The 22493-nt window shown below is 49.0% G+C and overlaps 1 protein-coding gene across 2 annotated transcripts in view; it reads left to right on the top strand.

Annotated features, from left to right (window-relative positions):
- Positions 1 to 6: 6 nt before the first annotated feature.
- SAMD4A (sterile alpha motif domain containing 4A) overlaps positions 7 to 22493 on the top strand; it is a 99151-nt gene continuing 76664 nt past the window's right edge. For both annotated transcript variants that reach the window (XM_008637308.2, XM_008637307.2), the window contains exon 1: positions 7 to 251. In XM_008637308.2, coding sequence (XP_008635530.1) covers positions 56 to 251 — 196 coding nt within the window. In that variant the 5' untranslated portion in view covers positions 7 to 55. The remainder of the gene's footprint in view (positions 252 to 22493) is intronic.

Below are 22493 nucleotides of genomic sequence, written 5' to 3'. Positions count from 1 at the left end.
GGAGGCTGTCCCGGTTATTTATTCTCTCCCCGCAGAGCTGTCCCTCCGGCTCACCATGATGTTCCGAGACCAGGTTGGCGTGTTGGCCGGGTGGTTCAAGGGCTGGAACGAGTGCGAGCAGACTGTTGCGCTGCTCTCCCTGCTCAAACGCGTCAGCCGGACCCAGGCTCGCTTCCTCCAGCTCTGCCTCGAGCATTCCCTGGCAGACTGCACCGAGCTCCACATCCTCGAAGGGGAGGCCAACAACCCCGGTGAGTGGTGGCGTTTGCTGCGAGCCTTCTCGGGCGATGCTCTAATGCCGTCGAAATTTTCAAAAATACACCCAAGAAACGGGTGCGGTTTGGGAGCCGGGGGCTCCCCCAGCTCGATTGCGGGAACGGCTTCTCTGCTCACGTTTTATTTTCCGAACGGGGTTTGGCTTATTTCAGTTTGGTTTTTCACAGCAAACTACTCCGCTCCATGGCGTGGTGTAACTACGGTAGCATGAATGATTGGTGGCTTTTTTTTTTCCTCTCTCCCCCGTGCCCCCCCTTTCTCCTTCCATGCAGTTTCCTGTGAAATAAGTAAGTCAGGTCACGTAGAGTCTGGATTTTCTAGGCTTCTTTTGGGCAACGTGGCTTGCTTTGCTCTCTGCAACATGCAGAAGGAGCCCATTGCTACCTCAGACGAACTGTTATTGTATAAAGGTCTGGGCAACTGGGTTATCCTTTTTTTTTTTTTTTTTTCTGTTAAATGTGGCAATTCCTATTTCATCATTCAGATCCTGTTTGGACGCATTTTTTTCCTGCGGCTCTGAATACCCCCTTGTGTTTCAGCAGAGCTCTAAGAAAATATGAGTGGACTGTTTCATGTTACTGAGCGTGCAGGGTGCAGGACAGAAAATGTGCGTGGCTACCAAAAGTGTATTTTTCTTTTATTTATTCGCCATTACAAGTTGCTCAACTCCTCCAAAGTAAACGGGAGTTGGAGCAGGATGGGAATGGCACAAGCGCCGTGCGAATTGCACCGTGTGTTCCCGTATTTATTTATGGGGGGTGTGTTACAGATGTGTGTGTTCCTGAGTGTGGATGTACATAGGGATGCAAGTTGCTCAAAGTAGAGTTTTTGTACTACAGAGGGTCGGTAGGGAAGGCAAAATGTCATTTAGTTGCGTAGTTCTGTTTCTCCAACGCCTCCCAAAAAAATATCCGCCCCCCCCAAAAAAAATCCTGCAACCCATAAAAAGCAAAGCAACCCTCCCGTTCCTAAGCACCCCTTTGATTTAAAATCCCAGGGGACTGGAAGCTCTTGGGTTTTGGGCTGTGCTTGGCAGAGCAGTGCCGGGGAGCGGCCGGCTGCGTTCCGTGATGGGTGGAAATCTTGCGGCCGGATCCCGAACAGAGCCCCCGGTGTGGACGGGGCGGGAGGAATGCAGGGTCCTTCTCCAGCTGTTCCCTATTAGAGCACCGAGCCGGCAGGATTTGGCAGCTGCCTGCGCTGCCATTTGATGACAAGGTCCAGCGCAGCGCCGTGTTCCACTGAGGACGGATTTAAGTCCTTCTGCAGGAAACCAAGCCTGGAGCTGCTCCGGCGCAAAGGGATCGGGGCTGGCTACAGGGGAGCGAGGCTGGAATTGGCCGTTCCCTTATATAGCTCGCAGGAATGAGAGGGAGGAATGCTGCCGAGTGCGTCTGGGCGCAATACTGCTGCTTTTATAAACAGCTGAAGGGATGAACCTCATCCATCCCTTTGGGTGGGGAGGCCCCGGGGGGGGGCCGGGAGGGAACACGTTCTCCAAACTCGGCTGCTCCAGGATAAATCTGCAGCTTCCTGTGCCAGCCTCAGCACGGGATTTGCTGCGATTCCCTCTGCGAGTTGGTGTGAGCAATATATTTTTAATTTTATATTTTTATTGGCATCGCAGCTTTTCATTCCAGCTGTGGGCTTGGTGGGAGCCATGTCCCCTCAGCTGGCCAGGGAATTGGAAGGGGGTGATTGGTCTCCTGCCATCAGGAAAGGCGAATTGTGAAGGAAAACAGGGCTCTGAAGCGGTCCTGGACACAGAGTCACGTAGGGCCGCCTGTGTGGTGGCGTTTGCTCCGTGTAAGCCAGGGTGCAGACCAGGGCTTGGGCCCTTCCCATCTCCTCTCGTGCGAGCAATCCCTGCTTGCCCCTGTAATCCTGTTGACCTTGCTGGGTGTGAGGATTTCTCCTGCATGTGGAGATTGGTATCCAGCCTCCTGCCTGGCCCTTGCTGCGTTGGTGGAGCTGCCTGAGCTCTCCCTGGCTTGCCTTCCAAAAATGATCTCTTCCTCCAGGGCATTTGTAACTGATGCCAAAACCTGGATCCGTTGAGTTCCTCTTTCTCGCCAAACTCCCCTCTGTATGGCTTTCCCATGGGATGGACATATCCATGCATGCTGCAGAGCAAGACACGCGCTTTTCCAGGCAATCCTGTTGCAGTGGAGGGAAGGTCAGCTGAGATTTGTAACCAGGCTCAGTTAGGAAATAGCATTTAGTCTCCTGTGTTAGTGCTGCCTTCCTAAAACCACCTGAATTCCTTAAATCGTTCCTGTTCCATGCCTGTTTGGCAGCCTGGCACTTGTCACTTGCCTGGCAATGGAATCACACCAAGTCCTGAACAGCAGCGTCATCATTGAACCTTGTGTTACTCATTACTTTTTGAATCCTGGCGTTTGCATAACTAATTTGGGCTTGATTCCCTCCTGGGCTGGGGCCTGAGGTGTCTCCTGGTACATTTTCCAGGTGTTTGCTGCCTTGGAAATGCTGGCTCCCTGCTTGTAGGTGCCCCACTGGTACTCCTGGTGGGGGCTGGCTGTAAGGCAGGGGATGTTCCCTTTCTGTGAAATCCACTGTCTGGGAAGGGGTGTCACCAGCTGAATGTAACATGCTGGGCTAACGTACTGGAGCAGGTGTTGGAATTACACTGGGTCCTCGTGAGAATTGAGTTGTTTCAGACGTGCAGGACCTGTTGCATGTCCCAACCCTGTGGGGAGGTGGAAAAACTGGAATGTCACCCCTAGGTGATGGTCCTTAGGAGGAGGTGGCAGCCTTGCTGTGGTCCGTGGTGGATGAGCACCATCCTTGGAAATATCACCAACAACAGGCATCAGGAGGGATCCCAAAGGGAGATCAGAGCTTTGAGATCCTCTCTGACTGGTGGTGCTGGGCTCAGAGCCTTCAGGTGTGTGGACCAGGCACAGAGGAAAATCCATTTCAGTAAAGGTGTCCAGGTTGTTTCTTGCCTGGTAGACTCTAGATGAGAGGTCTGATGAATGGCAGATGTAGTGGGAAAACTCAAGGAAGAAAAATAACTCTTTTTAACTAGTTAATTGCCACAGAGAAACAAGTCTATTTCATTTGAAGGAGTTCTATCTTTTTTTTTTTTCCCAAGTGTGAGAGTATTTTCATAACGACAGCCAAGCCCTGCTCATTAGTACTGCAAACCCAGCGTGGTTCTGCTGTGTACAGCTGTGTATGACCCTCAGAAAGCCCTGAGGAGCCTCCTGATTCCATGGTTCTCTGGATCCCTGCCTAAGGCTGGAGGGATGGATGAAACCTTGTTGCCAGCCTCAGATCAGGGATGTCTTGCAGGAAGTTGCTCTGGTGTCTGGGGGAACACGGAGATGTGGGGGCTGCTCAGGGGGCTGCGAGACCGCCCTCAATCCATCACTTGGTTATAAAGGGAAAATAGGAGTGGGAAGCAAACATGGAAGGACATCTATATGTTCTTCATTAGGTGAAGTGTACAGCTTGGGGTTGTCCTACACAGTGGCTTCACTGGTTCAAACTGGTGAAGAGTGTGGGTTGTTGTTAATTCAATTTGAGCGTGAATGGCTTGGTCCGCAGAGAAGGAGGAGAATATGGAAACCATATTATCTGTGCACAGAAATAGAAGTTTCAGGTATTGCATAGCACTATTTAAAAGCCTGCTATAACTTCCTTCCTTCCTTCCAGCCTGGCCTTGCTGGGCAGCTTCAGTCCCAGCTGCTCGGAGCCGTCAGGACGCAGTGACCTCCTCTAAGCTACCAGTAAAGGTCAGGCAGGAGTGGGGTGTGCCTTATGGTGGGAATGGGACCTGTGCTCCTCCTGAGGCACCCAGGGGTGCTGGGAATGGCTGCTCTGTGAGCTACAGACCCAGTAAGGAGGTGTGCGGGCTGAATCCATGAAACGTGGTCCGTAGGCTTTGGACGTTGAGTGCAGAATGTGCTTCTCCTTTCATCTCCTCAAGTGTCCCTGTGGGTTTTTTTTCCAAAGCAGTTAGTCCCACATCCCACCCCACCAGCCGTGGCTTCCTCGCTCCTGCAAGGTTGACAGAATTGCCCAAAGACTCCTGTAGGTCCTCCCGGTGTCCAAACACCCACATGCACTGATGGAAGCAGTGACAGCTTTAAGCTCTTGGCCTTAAAGGACAACAGGCTTTCTCTGGCCTGTGCACAGGACATTAACCGCTCCACATGTGAGGGCCAAAATCTTTATTTCATTTCAGCAGGCTGTCAGGTATCACAAGGGGAGCATCAGGATGACCTACATTGCTCATCCTGGGAAGGACTGGCCAAAGGAAGGGACAAGGGTTGCAGGGAGCTGTAATGTCTTTTAATAGACCAAGTGATGCAGCTGGAAAAAATGGCCAGGCACGAAGGTCCACCAGCTCAAAGGAGGGCTTGTGTGGTTGTGAGGGTTTTTTCCCCGACTGTACCGGCTGGTCTATTAAAAGGTATTACATATTCCTGCAGACCTTGCTGCTTATGTCCTTAGCTCCCTGTGGCTCCAGCCCTGCATCTATTGCTGCCACCCCACAGCCTCCCAGCCCATCAGGAAGCTGCTACCCCTGCACTGTGCAAATTTTGTAGTTCATCCCCAGTGACCCCCCCCGATGGAAAATCGTCCCAGTGCCCAGTGTGAAGGTGTTTCCCTTTTTTTTTTTTTTTTTTTTCTTGGCTTACAGTTGCACTGCAATGCTGAGCTCTAGTTTAAATGTCCTTGGGCTGTGTGAGGGCATTGCTGGGCTGTCACACAGTGGGACTGGAGGAGCCCAGGAGGCATCCCAGGAGGAGGATGGGGTAAGGAGCTTAGCCTGTGCTTAGTGGAAGTGATAGGGAGTTCTAAGTGCAGGGCTGGACTTTGGCGTTGTGTGGTCATTCCACACACTCGTCTCTGCTTGGAGAGTGATGTGAGCAGCCCTGCCAGCTCTGCTCATTAAAAATTAGGAGCTGGGACTCATAAATGGAGAGATCATAGAATCACAGAAGAGATTCACAGAAGGGTTGGAAGGGACCTGAAAGATCATCTCGTTCAAACCCCTCAGACAGGGACACCTTCCACCAGACCAGGCTGCTCAGAGTTCCATCCAACCTGGCCTTGAACACTTCCAGGGATGGGACAGCCCAAGCTTCTCTGGGTGACCTGGGCAAACCTCAGATCTCCTGAGCTGTTGGACACTTGCTTTTAACCTGCCTGCTGGTGCTTGACCTGATGCCACACATCTTTCCCAGGCTTTGTTTGCAAACTTGAGGGCTAAATGCTATCAGTGCTGGGATTTTTGGAAAATACCGAGGGGAGGGGTACAGAAGTACAGAGTGGTGTTAGCCAGGGGCGTTAAGCCAGGCTGCACACCCAGTGTTCTCTTGTGATTCAAAGCTATTTTTATTTTTAGGGATGCTTTCCAGAGTGGCTGTGGGAAGCACTGCTGGCTGGAGGAAGGTCTGTGGTGTGGCATTACAAAGGCTCCCCTTTGCTGCCCCCTCAGCCCAGTGCTGGGACCTAGGGGAGACTCTACTGGGCTTGCACTTTGTTCTTCTGTATTTTCTCCTATTTGCTTAAAAATTCCTTCCCTTGTCATTCCTGGCACATGCCCCTTGCAGTTAGAGGAGTAAGGAGATACTCCCTTTTCTTGCTCCCAAAATTTTGGCAGCATGAATGGCAAGGTGTCCTCCATAGGCAGAGCTAATGAATGAGGGCCAGGTCATTTGGATGGGGGTGGCAGAGCTTGCCAGGGTAGTAGTTTTTAGGTAGTAATGCCTAAAGTGGGGAGGAAAAAGTTAACTAATCGTAAGAGCATGGTTTGCTGCCTGGAGCATGGTGTGGTGCAAGAGGGTTGCCCGTGGGTGGGCTGCTTTCTCCCAGAGACCTTTCCATACTTTACAGTGTCCTTGTAACCATTTTCTCAGGTAGTTCATGGCTCAGTGAGGGGCCTGGTGCCAGGGTTCATTTCCCCACTGACTTCAGTTGGGAAAAATCCCACTGTTGAAGTGCATGTGAAAGATGCAGAGAACCATTTCATGTATCACCACAGACCTGAGCTGGAATTCTCTGCCTGGACCAGCTTGTTCCTTGATTCCTTCTGTGTAGGTATCTCGCATTTGTGCTTGGAAAAGCAGCAGAGTTGAAGTTCTGTCCCACCAGAGTGGGTGCGGGGAGGATGTTGGTGAAGGAGAGGAAGCACACAGAGCATCACTGTCAAGATATGGATTGATGGGAGAGGTTGAGGACAGCTTTAGATCGAGAGCTGAATAGGAATCAGCTGTAGAGCCATCAATTAAAATAATCTGGTTTGTGAATACACTTATCTGCAAACGAAATTAAATGGATGAGTGGGAAAGCGCTCTGCTCGTAGCTTGGGCTGTGGCCGGTGGATGATCCTCTGCACAGTTGCATCCTTTGGTGTGTTAGACCTCAAAATCTGAGCAAAGCTGCATGCCCATTTCACCGTTTATATTTTATATTTGCAATTGGACCAGTTGCTTTTAAAGTAGTTGATGTTCTGGTCAGCCAAATTTTCCTGCAGAGTTTCCCTGAACCAGTTGATGAAGGTTGTGGATCACGGTGCAAATTCCCATCTCCCTACAATTTCTCAAGCTTTGCCCTTTCTTCTTCTCATGTTCCATCAAAAAAAACCCCACCTTTATTTCATTTGTAGCCCATGAAAGCCACTTTTTACCAAGCTGGAGTTACGTTTGCAATCAGCGTAACTGAAATAGTAATTAGCGTGAACGCCGGCTTTATTTTAGGATGCATCCGTCAGTGCTTTAGCACTCCAGCGTCGAGCTCGTGTTTAATGTTACCACAGATAACTGCTGGGAGAAAGGGCACCCCTTGCACTGCCTCTGCACCCCAACCCTGGGGATGAATTCATCAGAGAGAGAAGAAGCTGCTGTACTGCAGTGCCCTGTCTTGGGGTTCCAATCGCCCCAGTCTCCTCCCCACTTCTTGCACGGAGCTGGCTAAGTGCAGGAGCCCACACAAAGCACAGGTTGTTGTGTTTGAAGCCCTTTTTGTCTGCAGAAAAGCCCCAAGGGTGGTGGGATGAGCCCTCACATGAATTGTGTGTTTGTGCAAATCTACCCCTGGGTGTGCGTGTGCCCTTTGTATTTTCTACTTTCACTGAATAAACAAGACCATTACTATTTTACTAACTCTTGGTTACGCAAGAGCTGCTGAGGGATCTACAAGAGGCTGCAGGTCTGATGCAAGGGATCTCCAGGCTTGCATGTTCATCCCTTTTCCCTTAAAAAAAATGGTGTGTTTATCTTTGCAGTGCTCTGGTCCTGAGAAGAGACCTAGAGATTTGCAGAGGTCATTGCTGAGTGCAAGTTTGACAATGGCAAACAGCCAAACCAGTGGCTTTCCATCTTGGCCCAGTAATTACAAATAAAGTTGAGGTTGGAGTGAGCAGATCCGTTCCCGACTTCCTCTTCCGCAGGAGATGCTTTAAGTGGAAGGGCAGGATCTCATCAAAACAGGGTTGGGGATCTCTGTTGGAGAAGGTGTTGCTGGCTGTTCTTTGGAAGGGGTTTTGTGGGCAGAGGGAGTTGTGTTTCTGACACAGAGGGGGATTGCAAGATGGATTTTCTCTCATGGAGCAGACCATGGGATGGTCTCACCCACAGTGTGACAGCCCTGCAACTCTGTTTGCTCTGCTTCTGGGAACTGAGCAGAAAATGAGCCTGGTCAGGGTGTGGGCTAGCTCCAGAGGCAGAAACCCAGTTTGTTTTGTACGTGGCAGGAGTTGGCTGTGTGAGGCAGGTGCATGGGCTTCTCCTCGCCTCTCTGTGAAGGACACAAACACATCTGGCTAAAAAAGAGGAGCTCTAAGTGAAGGATTTACCAGCACAGGGTCACCTGTCATATGCCCTGTTCAGAGTGTGGGGTTTTATTGATGTATTTATATGCAGTGACTCCATGGCATGGATGTATCAAGGGTTTTGGTAAAGGTGTCTGAATTTTAGCCTGGTTTCTCTGATGGATTCTGTGCAGGTGTATGGTGCAGCACCTCAGCTGAGGCTTCCTGGGCTCAGCACTCCTGTCTGGAGCTTGCTGATGATGCCTGTAGATTTCTGCTCTCTGTGCTGAACCCGGGGTGTAAACCATGTATTTCTCTACCATTAATCCTGGCTGCTGCCCTTGGCAGACTCTCAGGGCATTTGCAGTGCTTGAGCTGCAGTGCAAAAACTTTCTTGTATTCTATCAGAATAATCCATGGGGCAGAGAAAGGGGCTGCCACAAACTCAGGGTCATTTTGTGTTGTGGACAAGGGACTGTCTGTGATGGAAAACGTGGATGGATGATACTGAGACGGCCCTGTTGCACCAAGGGCTGAGCCAGCTCCTGCCACAACCCCTGCAAGCCTTCCCTGTTACTTGCAGGAGCTGGACGTGGCCCAGCTTGTTGAGCTATCATGCCTGGAGATGTTATTTTACTTAAAATAATGTTAATATTGTGACTGTTGTCTGCAGGATTCAGCAGCTCTGCTTTACTCTTTGCTCTCAAGCAAGGCTGCCCTGCTTTAGAAGCGCAGGGTGCTTCAGAAAGCTTCTCTTCTGTTACTGATCCTCACAAATAATTAATTCCAGATTGCTTTTTTTTTTTTGGATAAAACTTGTTTCAGACAAGCCACAAACCTGCCTGTCTTTTAACCAGTTAGTTCTCCTGCTCCTTGGCTATGCTGTTGGCCTCATGGGGAATGGGCATGTGTTGTGTTTGGAGTTTTAATTGTTATAAGAAGAAATTGAGTGGGTGGATAAAACAGGGTTTAACCAGTTTTAGCTGGAAGCATCTTACAACCTACTTTCCCTGCCACTGCATTTTTTTTTTCTTTTTTTTTTTGGTGTTTTTAACCCTGAGCATCACACATCAGTTCTTCTTGTCATTGGGTTTTTTCTTGTTGTCCCCTTTTCTCTGTCCCCCATCAGTAATGGGAATTGAAGAAGGAAGAAACTGGGGAGAAAAATGCAGTGGGAAAAACCCACAACTTTTGTTGTGGCAAAACTTGGCTGATCTGACATTTACAAGTAGAACATGGTGTTTCTGCAGCAGCTGCAGTCTGTGTCCATGCATTCTCCTGCTTTTCAGTTTTCCTGTTGGGATATTCCTCGTTTTTCATGCAGCAAACATCAGTGTGATTTTTCTTCCTTTTTTCTGTCTGTTCCCCAGTGTGCTCAAATTGCCACGGGGTCAGCTTGGTTCTGGATAGGTTTTTTTTTTTTTAAATCTTATAGTTCCAAAGAAGTGGATTATTAAAGAAAAAAAACAAAGTCCCCTGGCTGTTTCCCTCCAGATAATGCAAACATAGATGAAATGTTGAGTTATAACTACCTGACTGACCTTCTACGATAAGAATTGTTATTAACTGGTGGTATTATGTTAAACTGATAAGAATTCTTTTTAGAAGAGGGGAGGAAAAAAAGCCCAACAAACCCTCCAGTAACCATAACAACTTACTCTGCAGCACAGGGACAGCACACAGCTCCTGACACTGCTGCTAGGGGCTCAAGGGTGGCACTGTGGGGATCCCATCCAGCAGCCCCTCGGGGGACCTGGGAAACTTCCCCAGAGTTCCAGGTTGTGCTGTGAAGGATGCCCGAGGCCACTTGGCTCTCCTGCTGCTGTCAGCCCTCTAATTTCCATCACCTGAAGGGAATTTTAGCTGAAGAGTTGTGCTCAAGCTCAGTCTGGTGCTGGGGGTTTGGCTGCAGTGGGAGGGAGGGATGAATGCAATGGTGCTAAAAGCAGGAAGAATCACAGACTTCCAGAATGATTTGGGCTGGAAGGGACCTTAAAGCTCACCTTGTTCCAACCCCTGTGGTGGGCAGGGACATCTTCCACTATCCCAGGTTGCTCCAAGCCCTGTCCAGCCTGGCCTTGGACACTTCCAGGGATGGGGCAGCCACAATTTCTCTGGGCACCCTGTGCCAGGGCCTCACCACTCTCATGGGGAAGAATTTCTTCCCAATATCCTGTCTACCCCTTCCCTCTGGCAGTGGGAAGCCATTCCCCTTGTCCTGTCACTCCATTCCTTGTCCAAAGTCCCTCTGCAGCTCTCTCATAAGTCCTGTAGGCACTGGAAGGGGCTGTAAGGTCTCGTCTCCCTGGAGCCTCCTTTCTCCAGGCTGAACAGGGATGCTTTTGGAGGTCAAAGGAGGATGCTTTCAGTGGTCCTTGCTTAAGAAATGAGGAACGAGGCAAGGAAATCCCTTCCTTACAGTGACTGTGCTGGCAGGCTCAGGACAGCCCTTGGAGCCCTGTGGGGGGCTGGATCCAATCTCTGTGTCCTGGCAGAGGTGCCAGCTCCTGGTTCAGGTTATTACAGTAGATCAGGAGTGTGATGGGAACATACGAGTACTTAGAGCCTTCCTTGGCCCAGCTGAGCCCCGTGGGCTGTGCTTGCATGTGCTGCTCATGGGAATTCTGTCAATTTAAAGCAGAATTCACACTTTGGTCACCGTCTGTTATCAGGGGTTGTCACTGAGGCAGTCAGAGCTAAAGAAAATCTGCTGCGAGCGACTGGTTTTTTTTAATCACCTTCTCCCTTCCCATCCCCTTGCACTTGCATTACCTGTGTGCTGTGGGTTCCCAATTTTCATGGAAAATGAGCTCACAGGTAGGAATGAGTCTAAAGGTGAACAAGCAACAAGCAGCAGCTTGGAAAGTGCAGAGACCCTAAAAAGAGAGAGGATAGGCCTGATAAAATACTCTGAATATTTCAGAATTAGGGATGAATGCATTTGAATCCATAGCCGAAGAGGCAAAGGTGTGCAACTTTGTGTATCTGCTCAAGAAATCAATTACTTAAACCTGCTGGGTTAGGAGTCATGGCAGCAGCAGGGAAGCTGTGTAAAGGTGTCTGCTCAGCCCGTGCTCGCCAACCTCTCCTCACATTCTTCTGGAGCAGCCAGTTGGATGCTGAGTGCTTTTTGTAGCCGATGTCAAATCTCGGTCAGCCGGAGAGCCTTTATAAATAAAGGTGTCTGCTGGTATTCAGGCATACGTGGATAATAGCTGCTGTAATTCAGCTGTCCAGCCTGGCTTCCTGGCTTTTATAAATGACTGATCAGAGATTCCACTGAGAATGAGGGTTTAAAGGGAAGGAGCTGCTGGAAGTGGTCTCTGTGCTGATAAGCATAGCGAGTCCCTATCCCCAGGACAGGTGGCCGGTGTTGCCCTCCCTCCACTGATGTCGTGGGTTTGTATTTCACACAAGGCAAATGTTGCATTAATATAACTCGTGTTGTGGTTAGATGGCAGGGCTCTGCAGTCATTTTTTGCAAGCTGCACTCGAATCTTTGAGTTTGTCATTTTTTTTTTTTTCTTTCCCCTTTTATTTATGGGAGCGGGTAAACACTCGGAGATCTCTCTGGACAAGCCACAGCAGCTGGAGGATACTGGTTTCTCTATGGAGTGGAGGAATTTCATCAGAGGAGCTATTGTTCCACTGTGTTCTCAGCATTTTGGCAACTGTTCTTTAGATTAACCCTACAGAAAGGGGAGGGTGCTCTCTGCCGGGTCTGAAAAAATTGCAAAAATGTGGGCAGATGCTTTTGCATTGTTAGAAATCGATCCTGGTTGGTAGTGGGGAAGCATGGTGTGGGATTAGGGAATGAAGAAGCCCAAGTTCTTTAAATCCCTCCTGAAGCCAAACTGGATGTCAGCATTGATTTTCAGTTGGTTTCTGTTTTTAAGGAGGAAATAGTTGGTGTCTTCTCCCACTGCCCTGAGCAGTCAATAATCAATGTGTGATGGCTGGGGGTCCAGCCCACAGCCCTAGTGAACTACTGCAGAATCCTTGCTGGCTGGGCAATCCCTTTTCCTGGGCTGTATTGGGTTTGCTTGGAAAGGTTTTGGTAGCAGGGTGGCTTCTGTGCGAAGACGCGTGATGGGGCAGCCACAGCTTTTCTGGGCAGCATGTGGCAGGGCCTCACCACCCTCACAGCCCAGAATTTATTCCCAGTATCCCATCTAACCTGCTGATAGCAAAGAACCCACGCAATGAGTTAAGGGAGTGGCTTGAGACAGCCAGACTGGTGTAAATTTGGAGGGATGAGCAACTTCAGTGGGGCCTGGAGCAACCTGGGATAGTGGAAGGTGCCCTTGCCCATGGCAGGGGTGGAATGAGATGGTCTTTAAGGTCCCTTCCAACCCAAACCATGCTGTGATTGCTCATCCAAGAGCTGGTGTGGTCCCTTGCAGGGGACCCAGAGGAGAAACGAATCCCTGACTTGTGGCCAAGGGCTGATGAAGCTCCTCACTCACCCTGCAGCAGCTTCTCCTTCTGCCAGTACCTGCAAAGCTGAATTCAGCCCCCAGCTCTGTTAGTTGCCAGATCTGCAAAACATAACCAAATTCAGGGGTTTTTTTAATCTTGTGTGCCTATTTTGATTCAGTTTACCCATACAATTACACTAATTTGCTTTATTACACGCAAAAAGATTAAAAATACATCTGGCAGAGAGGATTAAAAGCTGGTAATCTGGCTGCTAAGAAGCACACGATGCTTTAGGATTTCCTTTCGAGGTGTATGGAGCTCTGGAACATGAGCAAATGTCATCCTTTGTAGTTGGCGTTTTCATAGGGAGAGCTCATTAAAGCTGGTGTGATTGTTTGAGTGAACGAGAAATGAATGAATTTAAAATATAAGACTAAATCCTACCACATTAAAGCAGTAGTTGTGATTTAAGAGCTCGTTTTTGGTTTGGGTTTGTGTTTTTTGTGTGTGTAAACCTGGAGCAATAGGGTTGTTTTACCTTTTAAGGGATTTAACAAGTCTCCCTAATTTTCTTTTAATGTTGCAGAGCTTAAAAATAATGCAAGGTCGGGCTGAGCGTAACTAATTCCAGTGTGAAAGCAGAGGAAAGCCTGTTTCTCTGTAGACTTAAAATTAGTGCAGCAATCCTCAGTACAACCTTTGAGAGGGATGTGGCAGGAAAAGAGCCTGCTGGAATCTTGATAAATAAAAATACGTGCTTGGGGATTTTTTTTTTCCCTTTTTTTGTCCAAGGAGAAAGGGGAGCCCTATAAAAGCCAAGGTTTAATTTAGTTCTGCTTGCTTTCCCGCATGCCCCAAGAGGGCTTGTGGCAGGTCAAGGTGTGATGAAGGTGTCCTTGGATCCTTCAGGGGCTGGCAAACCCCTCTGGGGGTGCTGGGTTTTGAGTCCTTATCACTTCACTTATCTGGGTTTACCCATGTCAGGGTCCCAGGGGTGCTGAGAGCTTTTCTCCCAGGATCTGAGTTGGTCTGTGTGAGCTCTGCTGCTCTGTCCCAGTTTGGTGCTGGCATTTTGGGAGGGGGATCCCCTTACTGTTTCACAAAACCTTTTTGTTTCACTATTAAGGCTTAGAGTGGTGAGTGTTATCTTTATCAAAAACCCACAAACTTAGCTGTTTTCACACAGCTCTGGCTGTGCTGCCCGTTGTGGCCTCCTGCGTAACAAGAAGCCCAAAGCTCTTCCTGCTTTTCCTGCAGCAAGCCCACAGCATTCGTGTGACAAAAACACACCTTGCTTTGGTCAGGCCACCCTTGGGGATCCCACAGCGTGTCCTGGCCGCTGTGCTGCTGTGACAGTAGCAGAGAGGTGTCACCGTGTCACCTCAGTGCTGCAGGGGATGCCCAGGGCCCTCCACCACCATCATTACAGAGCTGTTTCCCTGCTTGTCCCTCACCACATGTGTTAACTTTGCTTTCCAAGTCTGGACTGCTGCCACAACCCGTGTGTGTCTCTTCTTTCCGTACATTGTGCTCTCCTGCTGCTGGAGGTGGCCCGGAGCCTGGTGACGCTGTGAGGACGCGTGGGGGAAGGGGAGTTCCCACGTCCTTGCTCCTGTTTCCCTTCCCTTTCCTTGGCCACAGAGACTGTTTTCATGATGTCGAGGTTGCTGGTGGTGACAGCGAGTGTTTTGTGCTGCGTGCCCCAGGGGAGACACTGAGGACAGCTCCCATTTCCCGCCAGCCTTTCGGCTCTCAGGGAGCCCCGGGGTTGCCCCATGGCTGCCAGGATGCAGGTGCTGGTCCCTGGACTGCTCCGACTCTTCCCTGCGTGGGATGCAGCCAGCAGCCTCCCATCCCCTCCGTGCCAGCTGGAGCCCTGCCCGAAGCACCAGCCCTCCCTGGGCATCACCTTCCCGCTGGCAGAGCTGCAGCCAAATAAAAAGCGTTTTACTCTCTCCATCTCCTATCTGCTGCGTGACTGCCTGGCCCTGGGGAGGGAGATGGGGCTGTGGATATCTCTCCAGAGCCAGGATTTGGGCTGTTTTCCTCTCCCTCAAAATGTCTACGCCCCCTGGTTTGCAAACACATTCACCTCTGCCTCCATCCGTTGAGGTTTGTGGTTTTTTGTTAACTCCTTACATGCCCGTGGCTGATAAAATTTGGCCTGTTATAGTAGAAACTCCAGCATGTGCTACTTTGTTTTTTTTCCCAGCAGAATCCGTATGTTGCAGCTTTCAGAAGAGAGGAAAGCCGCGTAAACTTTTCGTGTCTAGCATTGCTAATTTAAGGGGTGAGAAATTGGCCTGGGTCTCTTTTTTAAAGAACTGAGCATATACTGATAGTAGCAGTGTTGGTACTGAATAACTTGATAAGCTGAAGAATGCAGCAATATCTAAAATTAAATCTGTTCTTAATTGCTGGGTTATAAATGGCAGCGTTTTCTCCAAATGGAATTAATTTATTATTTTTCATTTGCCGACACGAGTCTCGGCAGCACAAACCCCACATTTTGCATTAATACAATAATAAGGCAATTCCAAAAGGTGTGTTTGGCATTTGTAACGCACAGCACAATCTAACAAACCATAAACTATGTCAAAATACTCCTAAAGTGGTAATTAAAACTTTTTTTTAAATGTAGAATAGATGAATACATTCCAAATTGTGACTTTTCAATGAAGCTCTTTCATAAAAAACATTGTTTCTTGCCAAAACAAATTCAAAGGCATTTTTGTAATTTCTGCTGGGGAAAGGAGGAGTGTTTATCCAGCCTTTCATGTTGGCTGGGCTTTTTGACTTTTATTTAAAATCAAAAAAAAAAGGCAGTGCAAAAAAAGGGGTATTTTTTGTCTGAATGTGCATTAAAAAGTCTCACTCCTGTCCTTTCCGGAGCAATGTGCAATGAAAGCTGGGGCAGGATGCTTCTTGGGGTGCAAGGCTGTCTTTAGCATCCTGTCTGAAGTCCAGTGGTGATGGGATCCCATGGCACATTGTATTTGGGGCAGACATGGATCCCAAAGTGGTTCCTGGGGTTGGGGATCCAGCTGCCATTGGTGGCTCCTGCCTTCAGAGGAGGGTACCACCTGTGAGTGCTCGGGATGGGAATGGGGTTCCCCTGCTTGCTTTGCAGAGCATCATCTGCAGCCTCAGGCATCCGACCAGCACACAAAGCAAAACTGCTCGAGGTGTTTATAGCTTTTCCTCCTGTGTTTTTTTTTTTTTATCATTTCCATTTTGGACATGTTTTTGACAGCTTTTACCTGCTGAGTCACCATTTGTCCTCGTGCACGGGAGCTGCTGCTGACGTACCGAATCCCTGAGCAGGCTTGAGCAACCATCATTTAAAAATAAATCCTGTCAGAGAAGTGGGCTTTTTTCCCCTCTTTATTTTCTTCATACCACCAACTGCTTTTCCCACTGTGTGTTTGCTCTGTTACACGAGGTGGGTGTTTTATAGATGCGATGCCTTCACATTGCTAAGGATGGCTTTACTGTTTATCACATCCCATGGAGGAACTGTGTGTTGCAACGAGATAATGGTGCAGCATCTGGAGATAACTGTGTCTGATTCTGCACTGAGCACTCTGCTTCTCCTGATGGATCTTTCTGGTGGTGAACCACAACTTGAGCACAAACTGATTCTCGTAGCTCATCTTAGATACAAATCCTTGCTTGCTGTTACTTCTGGTGGATGGGAAGGGACAGTTGGTCTTTCAAGAGTAATTCCAATATCCAGGTTAGTTTTCTTTCCCACTTACCAGGTTCAGATGGCAGGTGTGTTTATAGCTGGTTTTGCAGTGTTGCTGAGTGCTTGGTCTGCATCACTTGCTTGCAGACAACCAGACTGCAGCAGCCACCTCTCCAGAAACCATTTGGAAAGGCTTTGGATATGTGCAGTGACACTCATTTAGGGGATTGAAACACCTTCCCTCTGGTCCCCTTCTGCCCCAAAAATGCACCTCAGATTTGCTTTGATTTACTATCTGTAATTTTGTGCATGGGTGGTAAATGACAGGAATACTGTTAGCTCCTTCCTTTTTCTGCATCCTCACGCTCCTCCAGCGTTGATGCTGCAGATGGAGGCTTACAGGATGGTTGGGTTGGAAGGCACCTGAAAAACCATCTCATCCCCACCCCCTGCCATGGGCTGGGACACCTTTGGCTGGCCAGGTTGCTCCAAGCCCCATCCAGCCTGGACTGGAACACTTCTAGGGATGGGGCAGCCACAGCTTCCCTGGGTAGTCTGTGCCAGGGCCTCACCACCCTCACAGGGAACAATTTCTTCCTGATTCTTCATGGTGTGCACAGCTGTTCTGCCTGGGTGGTGTATTCCTTATTTTATGGGTGCTCCCGCCTTCCTCCTTTCTCGGGAATTCACTGCAGAAATTAAATGTTCAGTCTAGTTATAAGTTTCTGTCTCTGTATTAATCCATCCATATATTTATTAACCCTCTGGGTGGTTGCATTTCACTGTAATACAGCTGCTAGTGGGATGTTAATCTTAGTGAAAGTCTATTTTAGCTTTCTTCTGATAGTGCAGCCTGCTGTCATCCTGTGGGGCAAATCCTCCCCTAGGAAGGAGGAAGGGAGACTATTTAAGGAGGAGCAATTTGTGAGGGAGCAACTGGAGCTGAAACCAAAGCCAGGTTTGGGAAGAGGAGGAGGAGGCTGGGAAGGAAGATATTTCAGGGGATGGTTTGTCTGGCCACATTGGTCTTGGGCATGGAGGTGTCCACCCACTCCTTTGTGTGTGATCAGCACTAGTTTTTGCACAAGCTGTTTAATGTGTGGCTCATTTTTTCCATAATTAAACTTCTCATGCCCTGGGGATAAGCTGTATTGATCAGCCAGTAAATCCTTGACCTCAGATTCAGCAAGGCAGCCCAGGTTCCTGTGGAACCCATCCCTGGAGGTTTTCAGCATCCCTGGAGGTGTTCACCAACCTTGGAAGTGTTCAAGTGTTCACATCATGACTGGTTGTGGCACTCAGTGCTCTGGTCTGGTTGAGAAGGTGGTGACAGTCAAAGGTGGGGTTCAGTGATCTGAGAGGTCTTCTCCAACCATTCTGTGATTATGGGGGTGGGGTTTACATGTGAAACCCATGGGATATATTTGCCTCTTGTCCTTCCTTCTGTAGTTTGTCAGGAGGACACAGAAGATGAGAAGCTTTGTACTTGTGCTGCTGTTAAATCTGAATAAGTAATTCAATAATGAATAGCTATCAGTTCATTACTTTCATATTAAGGAGAAATCCTGTGCTTTTAAAGCCTTTTTATAAGGATTGGATTGTGAGCTAATTTCTAATCTTGCACAACTAACGGGTACTTGAACATAAGGCTTCCTTTTATCATTGCAGTCTCTTTTGTTAGAGCAATCACCAGCATATGGTTTTGGAGGATTTAACATCTCAGACACATGGTGACACTCTCTTAGTCCTCTCTGTGCATGCAAGTCTAAAAGTCTGGGGTTTTTTTAAGTCTCCAGGATGCCTGTGAGTACTTGGAGCTAGAAAAGAAAACAGAAGGCCCACCAACACCAACAGGTTTTGCAAAAGAAGGTTTCTAAAAATGTGACTTATTGAGGAGAGCACGTGTGTCTGGGCTGTAACATAGAACTTGTTGACATGTTTTGCTAAATTTGCTCTGGGTTTTTTTATTTTAGCAGTTGGAAAAAGCTTGTAAAACTGGGGAATGTGTGCAGTGGTTTTCCCTCCTTTCTTAGCCCTGCTGGTTCTTGTTGTGTTCTCCTGAGGCTGACTTGTGGGTGGGTCCCAAATCATCTTCTTGGCATCTTGGGGGGTTCTTGTGCACCCAGCCTGGGCACAGCTTCCTTCTTCCATCCTACATCTCTCTGCTTGTTTAGGATTTTGTAACTATGGATTTTCCTTTCCTCCCTATCAGCTGACACAGGGACTAGAGGGCAAGTGGCTTGCTGTGTCCTGCATGCCAGGAAGGGAGCAGGGATGCTGCAGCCCCTCTTCTTTCAGGCATTAAGTGCTTTTGGCAGGGTGGAAACCCTAAATCACATTTGGGATGTGTTTAGGGAAATGAGGGCTCTGGTGGCATGGGACGTGTATCCTCACTCCTGAGCAAAAAGGGTTTGTGGTTGTAGGAAAAACCTTCAGGACTGTGGGATAGAGCTCCAGCTGGGGCTGGAGCTGCTGCAATTCTCCTCCCTCTGTCCAAACGATTTTGGTTTCCCCTTATCTATCAACGAGAGGGTGAATTGGGCTGTGCAATATTCCAGTTGTTTTTGAAAAATCAGCTTTTTTTATCCTTCCTCTCAGATGTCCCTTTGGCTGGTGATGTGTGGTAACGAGGAGGAAAAAAGAAGGGAAATCATCCTTAGGGATAAAGGACAGTGTTGTGTCTCTAGTGCCAGAGCCAGGCAGTGGAGCATGGGAAGGGCTCACTTGGGATTCATTGTGGCCTCACGTTTCTCAGCTCTGGCCATTTTCCTGTCAAAGTAGAAGCCACAGAAATATCTCATTTTATTGTGTTGCCATGAGAGAGGAAGCATTTTCTGTCTGAAATAAGAGCTGGAGCTGGGACTTGGAGCAACCTCGTGTGGAGGAAGGTGTCCCTGCCCAAGGCAGGGAAATTGGAACTAGGTGATCTTTACGGTCCCTTCCAACTGAAACCATTCTCGGATTCTTGGGTTCATTTTTCCTTTTTTCCAGTGTACCCCCTGTTCTGTGCATTATTTATTTCTTTCTTCTAGCATACATTGGTCCATGTGCAAGCCAAGATTCCTGTGGAAGGTTCCCCATTGACATCCCAAGAGGACCAGGATGCATCAGCCTAAGTCAAGGGATTCCCACGTGGACCCCACTTCTCCCTCCTTTGGCTCAGCAGAGGGGTCCCCTCTGGCTCTGCCCTGGAGTCTTTGGGAGACCCTTCAGGAGAGCATCAGCTCGGGAGAGCTTGTGCAGCCAGGGGGGATGGTTGAATTCCAGCTTCCATCTCTGGAAGTATTCTAGAGATGTGTAGATGTGGATATGGTTTAGTGGTGGCTGTGCCAGTGTTAGGTCTTAAGTCTTTTCCAACCTAAACTGTTGTATAATTCCAGTCTGGAAGCAGTGTGGATGGGAATTCCGGGTGTGTTAGGGTGAGAAGGTGCCTGCCCACCCAGGCTGGCTGCGAGATGGCCCCAAGGGGACCCTTCTCTCGCCGTGGGATCCCTCGCATCCCGTGACTGGGAAGTGATGCCCCTAATCCAGACCTCTTAGAGCTGCTGCCATGCTGTTTTCGGCAGGCAAATGGGAATGAAGGCACTGTTTGGTGGGTGCCAGAGCTGCTCCCCACGTCCCAGACTGCAAGAGAAGCGTGGGGATGATTTCCCTTCCTCGTCTGGCACACACATATCCCCGAGGCTTGGCTGTTGTTTCAAAGCTGCTCTCTGGCTGTTTTAAATTTAGGAGCTGGCTCCTGCAGGCACAGGATAAGTGGCTGTGCCATGGGGCAGGAATGGGATAGGGCATCTGCAGTGACCAGAGCTGCTCCTCTTGCTCCTCCTCCCATTGGAGCTGCTGCCCTGTGTATTTCCACCTCACCTGTGGCAGCCCTGCTCCTGCTTCCGAGTCAGGTCATCAGGAACTGCAGGGTTTTGGGGGAAGAGAAGCAGCAGTGAGAGCAGCTCTTGCAGGGTCTCAAGATCTGTCACCCACATCCCTGCATCCCAGATAGCCAACCTTGTCCTGTACTTGCATTCAGGTAGTAAAACCTGCTCTTCTGGGCTCAAAAAGTCACATTGGCATGGACTTGCAGAGCACACAAGCACACAGCTCCTGCCTGGGCAAGCACAGGTTGAAGTCAGAGAATCAGCATCTGGCTTGATACTTGACCTTTTGTGTGCTCCCTATTGCAAGCACACTTCTTTGCAGGTCCGGGGGAAAGAAATTAAAAAATGCATAGGTTCTGTGCTGAAGGCAATCCCAGTGGGATGGTTTCATCTTTAGCCCAGGTTTGTTTTTTTGGTCCTCTCCTCCCTCTGTAAGAGGAACTGGGAAGATGAATGGATTCATGCTGAGGTCTTCTGACAGAAAATGCTGCAGTAAGCACAAAGTGTGGTGTGGGCACGGTGCTGTGCAGCACTCGGATGGTGCCTGTTAACCTGCACGTAGAAGTGTGCTGATGTCTTTCAGTGTGGCTTTAAAAGGCACCTGTACAGCTGGAAATGTAAATGTAGGAAGAATATTCAGTCCCAGCTTTCAAAGCAAAGCCTTGTCTTTCCCATCCTTCTGTATCAGAGTCCTCATCATGGACTAAACCATCCAGTTGTTTTAAACTGACAGGGCAGGTTTAGATTAGATGTTAAGAAGAAATTTGCTCGTAGGGTGGTGAGACTCTGGCACAGGGTGCCCAGAGAAGCTGTGGCTGCCCCTGGATCCCTGGAAGTGTCCAAGGCCAGGTTGGATGGGGCTTGGAGCAACCCGGGATAGTGGGAGGTGTCCCTGCCCACGGCAGGGTGTGGAACTGGATGTTCTTTGATGTCCCTTCCTACCCAAACCAGTCTGGGATTCTGTAGTCATGCATTACAGGTCCCAGCTCAGGTATTGGGAAGACTCTTTATTTTTCCCTGTCTCACAGTCACAGAGGATTGCAGCTCTTCATCAGGAGCCCTGACTCCCCTCCAGTCATCAGGCAGGTTTAAATAGAAGAAAAATTTCTTTGGGTAGGAAAAAATAAATAAAGCCCACCTGAATTTTCTGAATTATTTTCTTTTTGGTTGAGAACAGCCTGGAAACAAGAGCTGAGGTGTCTGAGCTGAGTACAGTAATTTATTTGGACTGAGTATAATAATTTATTTCGAGCTGGCTGTGGAAGCAGAAGGCTGCAGTGGCTTTGCCACCTTCATGTGGGTAAAGGAGGGAGAGATGAGAGTGGAGGTTTCTGCTTTGTGGGGGGGGCCTGGATGTGGCCATCTTGGCCAAAACATCTGAGTCCCCCATTCATCCTGCATGCAAGGAACATTTGCCTCACCCATGCAGATGTGGGTAAAGGGGGAAATGCTCTGCAACCCCTCTGCCCTGAGGCTTCCTTGCAGAAGGCTTGGAACAGCTTTTCGGCAGAGGTGGGAATTTGTCCCTGTAGGAACAGGGCTCTCCCTAACAGGAGGTCTTTGAAAATAAATGCGTATGTTTTTGGTCTGGAAAATACTTTGGTATCCTTAGATCCTCCAGCCAGAAGGGAGCATGCTGATCCTCTGGTCTGGCCAGACAATTGCACTCCCTCGTTCCCGTAGCTGAGCTCCTGCTTTCTGGGTGAGCTGGATTTGATTTCGGCATTTTCCATCAACTCCCTGAAATGGGGTCAGCTCTTGCCTGCTGTTCTTCCCAGTAGGTGATGTGCTCCTGTGGCTGGAAATCCTCTCTCCCATGCCTAACCTGGTACATGGGAGCAGCATGCAGGGATTTTATCCAGAGGTGAGGGCAGATGCTCAGCGCTGAGGGGGAAGGTGTTACCTACATGTTTTGTTCTCACCATCCCTCCTCCTGCCCCGTGAAGGGACAGTGATGGGTAGCAGCATCCCTTCTCCTTGCCCATGTCCAGTGGGTCCCATCTACATCATGAGGAGGAAAAATCGATGGATGCAGCCGGGGATATCCCCAGTCAGAGCCCGTGGAACACACCAATTGCATGGACTCCATCCGGGGCCAGCGGGCTTCCCTGTGCCAGGTTGAGTGATAAAGGCCCCCTTGTTAATGCACATTGCCTTAAGCTGTGTTTCCACAGCTTTCTGTCTGTGTACCGAGAGTGTTCAGACATGTAATTCCACCAGATCTGGCTGCTTATGGAGAAGGCTGGATTATTTGTGTTTCACAAATAAGGCCAGAAAACACAAGGGCTGGAGCACTGAAAGGCAGCTCTGCATCACTCCTGGTGGGGTTTCTTTTTCAGTCCCACTCTCCTGCCTTTTCCTTTATTTAATTTCTTTTTAACCATAGACCCCTTTTTTTCTGGCCTTCATGTTCCCTGTTGTCCATATTCTCTCCTGTTCCCTTAAATTTTGT

This window comes from Corvus brachyrhynchos, unplaced genomic scaffold (genome assembly GCF_000691975.1).
Source record: "Corvus brachyrhynchos isolate BGI_N302 unplaced genomic scaffold, ASM69197v1 scaffold245, whole genome shotgun sequence".
NCBI lineage: Eukaryota > Metazoa > Chordata > Aves > Passeriformes > Corvidae > Corvus > Corvus brachyrhynchos.
Note: the sequence above shows the minus strand (reverse complement) of the source record. Positions and strands in the feature narration are given on the sequence as shown.